A 12,285-nucleotide genomic window follows, 5' to 3' on the forward strand; every position below is an offset into this window, starting at 1 on the left:
ACCTCAGCCTCCCAAAGTGCTGGGATATCAGGTGTGAGCCACCACACCTGGCCTATTTCTTTGTTTGCAATGAACTATGCGCATACATTGGCCATTATTAAGGTGAACATTATTGATGTGCAAATTCTGTTAGGAATTATATGAGAAAATCGCTTATGTAGAAGATGTTTAGCTTTGTTTAATAAGCTCTGCTCTAAAGATACAAATTGTGGAAAGTAGCATTTAGGCTAGAAGAGGTAGAGACTCTGAGTGTTAGTAATGAGAATGAAATTTAGAAACAATATTGGATTCTATGTATACTATATCAACCATTCGTCCAGTCTTACTGTTGAGAGTACCTGAATATTGATACGTGGTTCCAAAGAGCATTCCCTCATAGGCAACTGACTCAACCTTTTCTGAGATTCAGTTTCCTCATCTGGAGTGTGGAGAGGAGCAATAGCAATCCTACTAACTTACACTGTGAGTGTAGATGATGTCTGTAAAGGTTCCTTTGGAAACTATGAATCCATGTCCAAATGCCAAATGTTACTGTTAGAGTAAATGCAGCACCTTTCTGAGAGTTTAGGTGCTGAAAATGAATTTTAATGAAATTAAATCAAAAAGAGGAAGAAGAGAACCATTTTCTAAATTGTGTAATTGAATTGCTCTATGTTGTTAGAAGTTGGTGGATTCTGCCTTGGTAAGTCAGCTTTTGCAGATGTTACTTCAGAGTGAGATTGAGAAGGCTTTTGCCTGGACCTCAGTAATTAAAGATACCCTGCAGCCTGGCACAGACTGTATATAGGCCAGGAGAAGCTCTCCAGCAATTTCCTGCTAAGTGTGTTGTGTGTCTAGGTGCACTTAGTTGGTGCATTATTTTTTATTAATATGGTTGAAGTTACCTGTTTTTCACAGTTTGTGGAAATACATTTCTATTTCTCTCCCCTCACTTATCCTCTGCCTAATTTCAGTGTAGGGCTTTGTGGGCTTTGCAAATTATAACTGCTTCCCAGTTTTCCAGGTCCTGGTTTGTAAGCATATGGATTTTCATGAGTTTTGCTTTGCTTACTGTCCCTTCTCTAATCTTTATCCATTTTATTGGACATAAGCACCGCTTAGAGAGAGAGGTCGGGAAGAAATCAAAGTGAACTTCATATCTGATATTTTGTTACTTGATAATAGATTTGTGAAAAGTTTTAGTAGAAGAGAAGTTAGTACTTAATGTTGTATTAAATATATTGTTTGTATCCATTGTTATCATAAACATTCAAAATTGCCATATACTTTTAGGGAGGAAGCTACAAAATAAAATTTAATTTATTTTGGTCCCCATCCATGACAATTTCAATATTCTAGCAAGAATTCCCAATTAGGGAATGAGATCTCAGAAGAATTATTTTTTTCCAATTAGAGGCCATGTGCTTCAGAATCATCTGTGATAGGACAGAAACAGAGTGAATTGCTAAAAATTTTTAATAGACACAAAACCACATAAATACCAATTAACACTCTACCTCTCACCAAAAAATTCCCCCAACATAAATGATATATTTTACTTTCCACTGTTAAAGCCCTCCTCTCCTGCATGGGACCATAGTGTTAAAACTTCGTTAGAATGAAGGAGGGAAAGCAAATGCCCTATGACTCCATGACTTCCTTAAAATTTTCTGCATTTTCACTACCTTTAAAAAATTTCTGTAAGAAATATTACTTTTCCCCCCCCAAAGAACTCTTTTTTAATCTCGTCGGTCCCCTCTCCTCCCTCCAATAGATTTACCATCTTAATCATTTTTAAGTTTATTGTTTAGTGGCATTAAATACATTCACAATGTGCATTACTCCTATTATGAGAGAAGATCTTTTAAAATGGGAGCAGGGGTTAGGATAGGATGACCGGCTATCTTGACCTCTTAAGTTCTCAGCAAAAAAGCCCCTGTGGCTTAAGGCTCCATCAAATAACATTCTGTTATATTCGTGTACTCCATTGATATGATTCCACTTAAGTAGTAAATAGTCAACATGTATTTTTTTTTAATTAGTTGAAATTTCTGGATTTCTGTTTTCCAAGTTTCAGGTCCTTACAAGTAGAACATATGGTTAAAAAATTAGACAATTCCAGGGCAGAAGGTTAATAAAACCCTTATTTCTCTGCTAACAAATAACACATATAAGGAAGGGGAAAAAAAAATCCAGCAGTGACTTTATAATTACATTTACTTTAGTAAGTTCTTAGCCTAAACAACAAGAAAACCTGTGCTGTTGCTGTCTGAGTAACATGGGAACTTGCCAACTTTACCCATAGTGTTTTGACTCCCAGTTGCTCAAACTTTTCTGCTTTTTTCAGCAATAAGTTCTCATCATATTCAGTTAACTTCATTCTGAAACCAAAATCTTATTTTGCCTTCTAGTGAAAAAATCTTGATCTAATCAGTTTTATATTATTCCTTGATTTATTGTAATGTTCTTCAATCAAAAATAAGCCTACATACTGAACCTCCTTGAGTCAATATTTCTGATATCTAAATAGGTGTGATTTCTTTTCAATATTTTCTGAATAGGTTTGTGTCTGGAGAAAAGAGTCTTCTATAAGCTCATATCGGGACTTCATGCTAGCATCAATTTACATCTATGCACAAATTATCTTTTGGAAGGTAATCATATTTTTAAGTGGAGATTTTGCCTTCTATTAGTGTAAAAATTATTGGAGGGAATACATATTCTTTAGAGCAGAAAAAAAAAATCCTATTTACTAAAATAATGTAATGTATTTATCTTTCTCTTTAGAAACCTGGGGTAAGCCCAGTTGGGGACCTAATATTAAAGAATTCAAACGCCGCTTTGACCCTGTGGAAACCAAGGGAGAAGGTCCGAGAAGGCTCAAGAATCTTTACTTTTTATACTTGATTGAGCTTCGAGCTTTGTCAAAGGTGGCTCCATATTTTGAGCGCTCAATTGTCGATCTTTACACTGGAAATGCAGAAGAAGATGCTGACACAAAAACTCTTCTACTGAATATCTTTCAAGATACAAAGTAAGAATTGACTATCCGTGATTTGAAATTCTAGTCTCTGTATTCAAATGAGGTAGTACTTAAAGCACACAAAAACTGACTCCTAACAGTTAAGCAAGGGGAGATATAGAACAGAAAAGGAAAGTGATCAACAGAACAACAGAATTTAAAAATATGTCTGAAAATGTTGATGAAAAAAGCATCAATAAGCCTTTTTTTTCCCCAGAAATTTTCACACTTGAGAATAGTGCTTTAAAAATCACTAAATTTTATGTAGTATCAAAATTTAGTGCTACTGTAATGGTCTACCAATTTTGTATTCTTCTAGTCACTTTATTTACTTACTTATTTTTGAGACAGAGGCTTGCTCTATTGCCCTGGCTGGAGTGCAGTGGCGCGATCTTGGCTCACTGCAGCCTCTGCCTCCCAGGTTCAAGCAATTCTTGTGCCTCAACCTCCTGAGTAACTGAGATTACAGGTGTGTGCCATCACACCTAGCTAATTTTTGTTATTTTTAGTAGAGATGGGGTTTCACCATGTTGAACAGGCTGGTCTCAAGCTCCTGGCCTCAAGTGATCCACCCTCCTCTGCCTCCCAAAGTACTGGGATTAGAAGCGTGAGCCATCCTGCCTGGCCTCTAGTTACTATATTTAAATTGAGGTGATATTATATGTGTGTTTGCATTGGGATGGATATGTAAGGAAACATTAGCTTTACCTTCTAGAATATAACCTTTCAAACAAAACACTTGGTCAAGAAAACTCAAGTTTACTGGTTTTTGAAATAAGCATGGAGGAGAAAGATTAAGAAGTGTTTAAAGTAAATTATGTATTACATTTTTAAAGAATATTAAGAGAATATTGCCTATTTTTTACATAGATTTTCAGTTAATTTTTTAGATTATGTCATTTATTTAAAACATTACAGTATTACCAAATTTAACAGCCATCTGTGTTTTGCTTTAGTCTTTCATGAAATAGTTTGTGTGTGAACTGTTTGTCACTTTTCTACATTATCAAACCTTAAATCAGAGTAAATAATGAATTTTAAATATTTGTAAGGATAGAAAATTTTATCAGATTTCTGATACAGAGTATGCGGATTTTTCATGTGTAACTTACTACAATACTATCATTTTATCAGGTCCTTTCCCATGCACTTTGATGAGAAATCCATGTTTGCAGGCGACAAAAAAGGGGCTAAGTCACTAAAGGTAAAAAGTTCTTGACTGGGACATGGGGTTAGGAGCAGCTTGCTGGTTATGTTTTAATGCTGTTCATCTAAATTATTTTCTTTCCCGGTTTTCCAGCTTGTCGGAGTTGGTCTGATTGGATTTTACCACAAATGGTACAAAAAGCCTTTTCCATATTTCTTTCTCAGTTCCTATTGACCAACTGCTTAGTGAATCGTTGGTCATTAGTGTGTCCTATAACACCTTTATAAATGTCTTTTTAAAAGAACTAGTTGCGGGAAAGTTTTCTTTATTTAAAATCAGTATATATTGTTGTTTTGATGCAGCTTTCAAAATACCATGAGCTTTTAGCCACTTTGAGGGCCATAAATAACATATTTTTCTAAAGTTTATTTTATGGAATGTTACAGCTTTTGAAACTATTATGTTGTTGTCCCTTTGGACTAACTTAAAAGGTAAATACCTGTTAACCTGTGATATCAGAAGGAGAATGTTTTTGGAACATTACCAAACTTTATGTTAGGTGTTCTTTATTTTCATTTGCTTAAAGTACATTAAGAAACAAATTGTACCCTTAAAATGTTCATAAAACTATTTGAAATTGGCAAATATTCTTTTTTTTTTTTTTTACTTTTAAATTTATTTTTTGAGACGGGGTCTCGCTATGTTGCCCAGGCTGGTCTCAAACTCCTGGCCTCAAGCTGTCTTCCCACCTCAGCCTCCCAAGTACCTAGGATTACAGGCACGAGCCACCACACCTGGCCGCAAATAATCCTTGAGTACAGCCTCACAGTCTTTTATATGCACTTCTGAAATCCGAGTAGTTTCAAAAACTGAAACATTTTCTCATGTTTAGTACAAGGTAATTTTTTAGCAAAACCTGACCTAAACTGATGTAAGAATATAGCAGATACTCATAGTTTTGTGGAGTTTTTTGTTTTTCAAATTCTGCTTGGTATGAATTTTTTATATTTTGCTACAGAAGCATTAATGGATTTGACTGTAGGGTGTTTCCTCACACTCTGGTGAGATGTTTCACAATATATAGTACATGTACTGTATTTCTAAAATTTAAAAACTTCTGAATTCTAAAACACATTTGACCCCAAGATGTTTTAGATGTGGATGTACTATAGGAACCAATAAATCAATACTGAGTGATTCTCCATTGGTGAGACTTTCTTGGTATTTCTGAAATAAGTAATTTAGTCACAACTATATTTTAGTGTTGGAAGGTTGTTTTATTTTACAGTTGTTTTAGAGGTATATTGCCGTTTTGGTATTTAATATGTTAATTCATTTTATAATGAATTTTAATTTATAATGAATTTTATAATTCATTTTATAATGAATTTTTATAATGCTTCCTGTTTTCTAAGTATCGACACATATGTTCTACTTTTAATCTTCAGAATGATCTTGTGTAGTAGGGCAACTATAATTATGTATGTTTTTGTAGATGAGGAAAGTGAGATAAGCAAAGCCTAAGAGTCTCACAACAAGCTTTTAACTACACAATGCTGGGATTGTGTTTGCTGTTTGTCAAAGATATATGAAGGAGAACCTATGTCCATTTTCTATCTGCTGCAAATAACTTATATTATATGAGAATATGACCAGCACAGGAGTTTTTGTGTTCTATTTATATTGTCTTTCTTTGCCAAGGTATTGATTCCTTTCAACCCTTTGGCAGCTGGTCAGGGCTTGTGGTAGCCAGAGTTTTCAGGCTACTTGCCTCCAGCTTCATGCAATAAAATAGTTCCCTCAATGCAATAAAATGATTTTTATTTTCTACAGTTGCCGTGTGAAACAAATGAGGAAATTTTCTCTTAACCAATCTTATTAGCAGATGAGGTGAGACCAACCTTAAAGGCATATTGCACACAAATGCTTACAGGCAGGAGAATTTCCCTAGTGTAGGAAACTTTTTTGAGACAGAATTTCACTCTTGTTGCCCAGGCTAGAGTGCAGTGGTGCGATCTCGGCTCACTGCAACCTCCGCCTCCCGGGTTCAAGCTATCCTCCTGCCTCAGCCTCCCAAGTAGCTGGGATTACAGGCATGTGCCACCACGCCTGGCTAATTTTGTATTTTTAGTAGACATGAGGTTTCACTGTGTTGTTTAGGCTGGTCTCGAACTTATGACCTCAAGTGATCCACCCACCTTGGCCTCCCATAGTACTGGGATTACAGGTGTGAGCCACCGTGCCTGGCTAGTGTAGCAAACTATTACAGCAAAATAGAGGGATCCAGCAAGCATCTCCATAAAAACTGCATTGGCAAACGTAGAGGACTGTGGGACCATGTGTGTCACACAGGCCTGTTATCATTCATATTGATTGAGCAACCATGACAAACATACATAGTATGGTACTAAGGAGTGATACAAAAATTGATTATTGTTCTAGGACTAGCTTTCTGACATAGGCTTGCACAAAGCAAAGAATCAAAAATAAGTGAAACATACACTAGACATATTTATTGTTGGTTGTATGTAGATAACAAATGGGAGCAGCAATTAAGTTCCTTAAAAGTAAAGACCATGTATTATTTACTTTTGTGTCTCTCATAGGGCATATTTTGGTGCTTTGCATAAAGTAGCTCCTAAGTGAAAAGTTTATTGAATTAATATACAGAATGAATTTTATAATTTCCATTGATGTCAGTATTTTATGTGCCGTGTTATATAAGTTCTAATATTTTTCTTTACTGTTGCAAAACACAACTCAGGTTGGGTATGGTGGCTCACACCATAATCTTAGCACTTTGGGAGGTCGAGGTGGGTGGATCATTTGAGGTCAGGAGTTCAAGACCAGTCTGGCCAACGTGGCGAAACCCCGTCTGTACTAAAAATACAGAAATTAGCTGGACATGGTGGCATGTGCCTGTAATCTGAGCTACTTGGGAGGCTGAGGCAGGAGAATCCTTTGAACCTGGGAGGTGGAGTTTGCAGTGAGCCAAGATTGCGCCACTGCACTCTGGCCTGGGCGACAAAGCAAAACTCCTTCTCAAACGAAAAACACAACTGATTTATTAATAAGCATCAAAACTTATCATTTAGCCAAATGCAGTTCAATTTTAAAAGTCTAATTAGACTGAAAATATTTTCTGCTTGCTAGGAGGAATTCCGATTACATTTCAAGAATATCTCCCGTATAATGGACTGTGTTGGATGTGACAAATGCAGATTATGGGGAAAATTACAGGTACATGTACTGTCTTCTCTTTTGAAGCCATTGCTAACCTTTATTTTTTTCCACTGAGTGCAAGCTTTTTATTAAAATGTCCTCATTGTTCATTGAATTAGAATTTAGAAATAGATAGATCCAAAGTGTTTTTTCTGTTGATGAAATTTATTAAGGTATACGTGTTACATGTATGTGAAAGGATGTTTCTCATATTATTCTTTAGTGATCTTAGTTTTATTGTGTCTATGTATCTATTGGTATGATACCAGATTCATTTGTGAAGTTGGTGGTCATTACGAACCGAGTATATTTGTATTTTACATATGTATATAGAAAGGTAAAAGGTAATTATATAAAAAGATTGAAATATCAAGTCTTGGTCATTGAATTTGTTGAAATGAGCAAAAGAAGGTCCCTTAGTCAAAATAGGAAAGCTCCGCGTGACAGGTCTATTACTCTGTGTAAGCCAATGTCAAAAGGATTGGTGAATATTTTATCTCTTTCTTACAAAGATGATAATTCATAGAAAATTAAGAGACAGAATTATTACAATGGAGGGAGGCTACACTGAAATCAAATATGTCTTTTTCTGTAGTGCTAATAATTGGGAAATTATTAAGTGTAGGTATCATTAATCTCTGAGTTTTGAATTGCTAAAAGCTGTAAAAAATCCTTTATGGTTACAAATTGAACATTGTAATCCTAATATGATATTTTCAAGGTTAAAAAAGGCATTTTAATAATTTGGAGTAGTATGATATGTATTCAATAAGTGTTAGACTATTCAGGTTTCCTTAACAGCTCAGATATGTTTATCATATGCATAACCTGTGAGAAAGTAGAAACTGTAGTAACATTTTTGTGAAAAGCTCAGTTCATATGAATTTTCTGTCATAACAGTGGCTGTATATTCCTTTAAGCCTTTATACTAGTTATTATTATATAAAGTTAATTACGAGTTTGTTGGTATTTTCTTTAGACTCAGGGTTTAGGAACTGCCCTGAAGATATTATTCTCTGAAAAAGAAATCCAAAAGCTTCCAGAGAATAGTCCATCTAAAGGCTTCCAACTCACCCGACAGGAAATAGTTGCTCTTTTAAATGCTTTTGGAAGGTAAGAACTATTATGTGTTGAAGATTTTTGATTTCCCACTGGGTTTCAACAAACTGCAAAGATAATCTTCTCTGCTAAAAGTAGGGTTTGTTTTGTTGACAAAAAAAAATTTTGTATTGTATCTGTACTAACTTCGAGAGGCCTTAATGCTGACAAGCCAGTTTCTCTGCAGGTCATAGGAAAAACTGAGTTTCCAATTGCCAGTGTTTTTCAGTTTGCCGCCTTAATTTTGTGAGGAAGATATTCTTCTAATAATCTTTTTACTTAGCTATAACTTGTTCAACTACAATAGCAGGAGTAAGAAATGTGCGATTGAGAAGATGATGAAAGAAAATTAAAAGCTTCATCTGCTCCTTATTTTTCTTAAATTTTCATTACTATTTTGTTCTTTTCTCACCTCTTTCCTGCAGTATGCTTTTTATTTCTGAAGCTCAGAGGTCATTTTTCTTTCACTCATTTCTACATGATTTACTTCTGTATTCAGACATATAATTTGCTTGCTTGTTTATATCACCAGTGGTTTAAAAAATAATTTGAATTTGCCCCCAGAGATGCATGTAATGCCAACTGAGGAATACAGAACAGAAGGAAAAGAATCACAGAAAATAATACTGTGCTTCCTTGGGGAAAAAGAGAAAAAAGTCAACTTGAGGAAGAATTAAAAAAAAACAATAGGGGACTAAGTAATACACAGATTATTTCTTGTTTTCTTAACATGTGTTTTAAGTTAAAAGAAACAGTTAAATTAAAACAGATTTATTATATGTCCCCTCGCTTTTTTTTTTTTTTTTTTTTTTTAAAGAAATGAGGGTCTTGCCCTGTCATCCAGGCTGGAATGCAGTGGCTCACTGCAGCGTCCAAATCCTGGGGTCAGGCATTCCTTCCACCTGTGCGTCCCGAGTGGCTGGGACTACAGACACATGCTATTTTGCCTGACTAATTAAAAAAAAAAATTGTAGAGATGGGGTCTCACTTTGTTGTTCAGTCTGGTCTCAAACACCTGGCTGCAAGTGATTCTCCTGTCTTGGCCTCCCAAAGTGCTGGGATTACAGGCATGAGCCACTGTGCCTGGCCATTTCCCATCTCAATAGCAAGGATTTCACCTGTTGCTTCCCTGTATTTAAAGATGACTATGTAGGTTGAGATTTCAGACACAGGATAGATATAGACTATCCATGAACTGGCATTTCATAAAAAATTCAGTCCACTTATGAGGCCTGTAGAAAGATAACACAGGAGATACTGAATGAAATTTAAATAAATTGAAATGAAAATTATTGTAAATAATTTAAGCATCTCTTAAGTCCAAGTTGAGAAAGATGAAAGCAATTGAGAATTTCAAAACAATTGAAAATTTCCTTCGGTCTCTTAAAAAATACTCACAAATGCAGCCTTTCTTGTTTTAGTTCTATATCTAAAGCTTATTACCTTTTATTGTTCCCCAGAGTAATGGACTCAGAATCAGGGGTCCTACAGTTCTGGAATCCTGGCCTGCTCTTTAGTAGTGTATGAACTCAGGCAAATCACTGCTTTCCTAGTTTGTTTCCTGATAGTGAGATCATATATGTGGTGGGCTTAGAATATTGCCTGTCCTCCTAAGTGATTAAGGAATAACTTTTCTTCTATTAAATAGTTAAAGATTTTTCTTCTATCACTCCTGAATTGTACATAGGGATAATTGAGCTTTTAGAATTACTTTTTTATATTTCCCATCCCTGAGTTTTACTTTTTGGCCTGGTCTGAGAAGCACTTCATTTGATCAGTCAGTAATCATTTATTGAATACTATAAGCATCAGTGGGTATGGGGCACAGGAGAGAGACTCAACAGGAGACAAAATAAGAGTCTCTACCCTTAGGGAGCTAATAACATAAGACAAATTAGTGTGTTTGGGCAACACTGAGTAAAGAGCAATCATTTGAAGAGAACTGTGCAAAATAAATTTATTATACCAATTGTAAATGATTTGAGATTCTTTATTAAGAATTATTCATATCACTGTTGCCATTATTAATCTAGTGTCTGCAGATAGTATGAAGTAACAGGCTTCCTTTGCCCCTTCTAAACCAATCTTAATGAGAATACTCATTTAAACATGGAAGCTTCAGTGCTTGGTGTTTTTTATTTTAGATTTTGCTTTCAAATGATAGCTTATGTAACAATATCAATAATTTGAAATATGTATGCATCACGTTAGCTTTACTAATATGCTTTTTCTTTCTTCTACAGGCTTTCTACAAGTATAAGAGACTTGCAGAATTTTAAAATCTTATTACAACACAGTAGGTAATAAAGGCTTTTATGTGTCTAACTAGAGACATAAAGTGACTGTGGAAAGCCTTTTAATTATGAGCATTCAGCAGAAAGAGACTAATCTGACTTCAAGAATTCTGAACTCAAATAGAAAATTTAAATGCTCACTTGAATATTTATGATTCTTAATAGATTATCAACTAGAGATATTTATAAATGAAGTATATACTTTTAAAATATGTAAGTTATACTAATTCTGTGTTTAATTTCATGTGTTTTCATGTGCTGAAAATTCTATTTTTTTTTAGAATTGGTTTTGTTTTTATTCTATTATCCTTTATTTCCAGTTGTCAAACTTTAGATGGCTATGTCTGCATTCTAATAACACTGTTCACAGTCTGATATGGAAAAGGAGAACTAGGGAACAGATGTTGCTTAGGGCTGGTGTCAGTGATAAAAAATTATCAATGCTTTTAATGCATTTTACTCTTGTCTCACTCTGTGTGTGTCACTTTCTATAATATAAAGAAATATTATAATATTTCTAGAATCTGGAACTGTAACCATGATGAATGGCCCTTGCAATACATAGTTACAGAAACTCCTTAAGATTCCCCAGGACTTCAATTTCACTGGTTTTATTTGCAGTTTTAGTTGCTGTTATTGTTGCTGTTTCCAGTCTAAAGGACCTGCTTTGATAAAGGTGAACAAGACCTCTCCCCTATGCTACCCAGCCAGATTTCATGTGTGTAATGGGCTGGCCCAAGAGTGTGCTTTTACTTAGAACTCCTTTTGATTTTGCTTTTCTTTGCCCCTAGAAATTTTAGGGACAAAGACATTTTGGATATTGTTACTTTTAGAAAGAAAACATTGCAGAAATATTTAACACAGATTACTTCTTGATAAAATTTAAATGGGATTATATGAATTTATAATGCCAACTGAAAATATTATATACACAAAAGTTGCTATTTTCACTTAAAGTAAGCATTTTTAAAGGATTTATTTTATAATACAGTCTATGCAATCCTCGAACTCAGTGAGCTTTTCCCTGACAGAATATATAAAAAGGTAGATTAGGTCAACCCTCCTTTAAGCTTCCTCTCCCCTCACCTTTTCTTTTCACTGTATATAAACGGTACTTTCTGTGATTCGTAGCAACAGAGGACTCTTAAGTCCTAAACTGTCATTTTCTAAATCTGGGGTTTAAAATCTTTAAACAGTATTTAAAATCTTGATTTTTTTTTTAAATGTCAGCAGATACAATTTGGAAAGTTGCATCTGTGTAAAAGTAATGCAGGTACAAGATCTAGAGTTTTTCCTTAGACTCTTTAGTCTTTTCTGAATTAAAGAATAAGTGCTCTTAAATCCATATTTTATCCTGCCAAAGTCTGAAATGTGTTCATTGATGATTTGGTGACATCTAAAACATTGTATTTAGTTGGCTTGGCTCACCCCTCTTAAAAACACTTAGCCATCTCTCAGTGGGATGTGGCGGGGGTATTAAGGTCTCAGAGTTATTTATTTTCTCACCTAATTTCAAACCTTTG

The 12,285-nt window shown here is 34.7% G+C and overlaps 1 protein-coding gene across 1 annotated transcript in view; it reads left to right on the forward strand.

Moving 5' to 3' along the window:
* The window catches only part of ERO1B (endoplasmic reticulum oxidoreductase 1 beta), a 67,976-nt gene extending 56,691 nt beyond the window's left edge, over nt 1-11,285 (forward strand). The window contains exons 10-15 of the mRNA XM_017862246.1: nt 2,541-2,633; nt 2,767-3,013; nt 4,136-4,205; nt 7,302-7,388; nt 8,350-8,483; nt 10,712-11,285. Coding sequence (XP_017717735.1) covers nt 2,541-2,633; nt 2,767-3,013; nt 4,136-4,205; nt 7,302-7,388; nt 8,350-8,483; nt 10,712-10,772 — 692 coding nt within the window. The 3' untranslated portion in view covers nt 10,773-11,285. The remainder of the gene's footprint in view (nt 1-2,540; nt 2,634-2,766; nt 3,014-4,135; nt 4,206-7,301; nt 7,389-8,349; nt 8,484-10,711) is intronic.
* Nucleotides 11,286-12,285: the final 1,000 nt, after the last annotated feature.

This window comes from Rhinopithecus bieti, unplaced genomic scaffold, assembly GCF_001698545.2.
Source record: "Rhinopithecus bieti isolate Rb0 unplaced genomic scaffold, ASM169854v2 scaffold_57691, whole genome shotgun sequence".
NCBI lineage: Eukaryota > Metazoa > Chordata > Mammalia > Primates > Cercopithecidae > Rhinopithecus > Rhinopithecus bieti.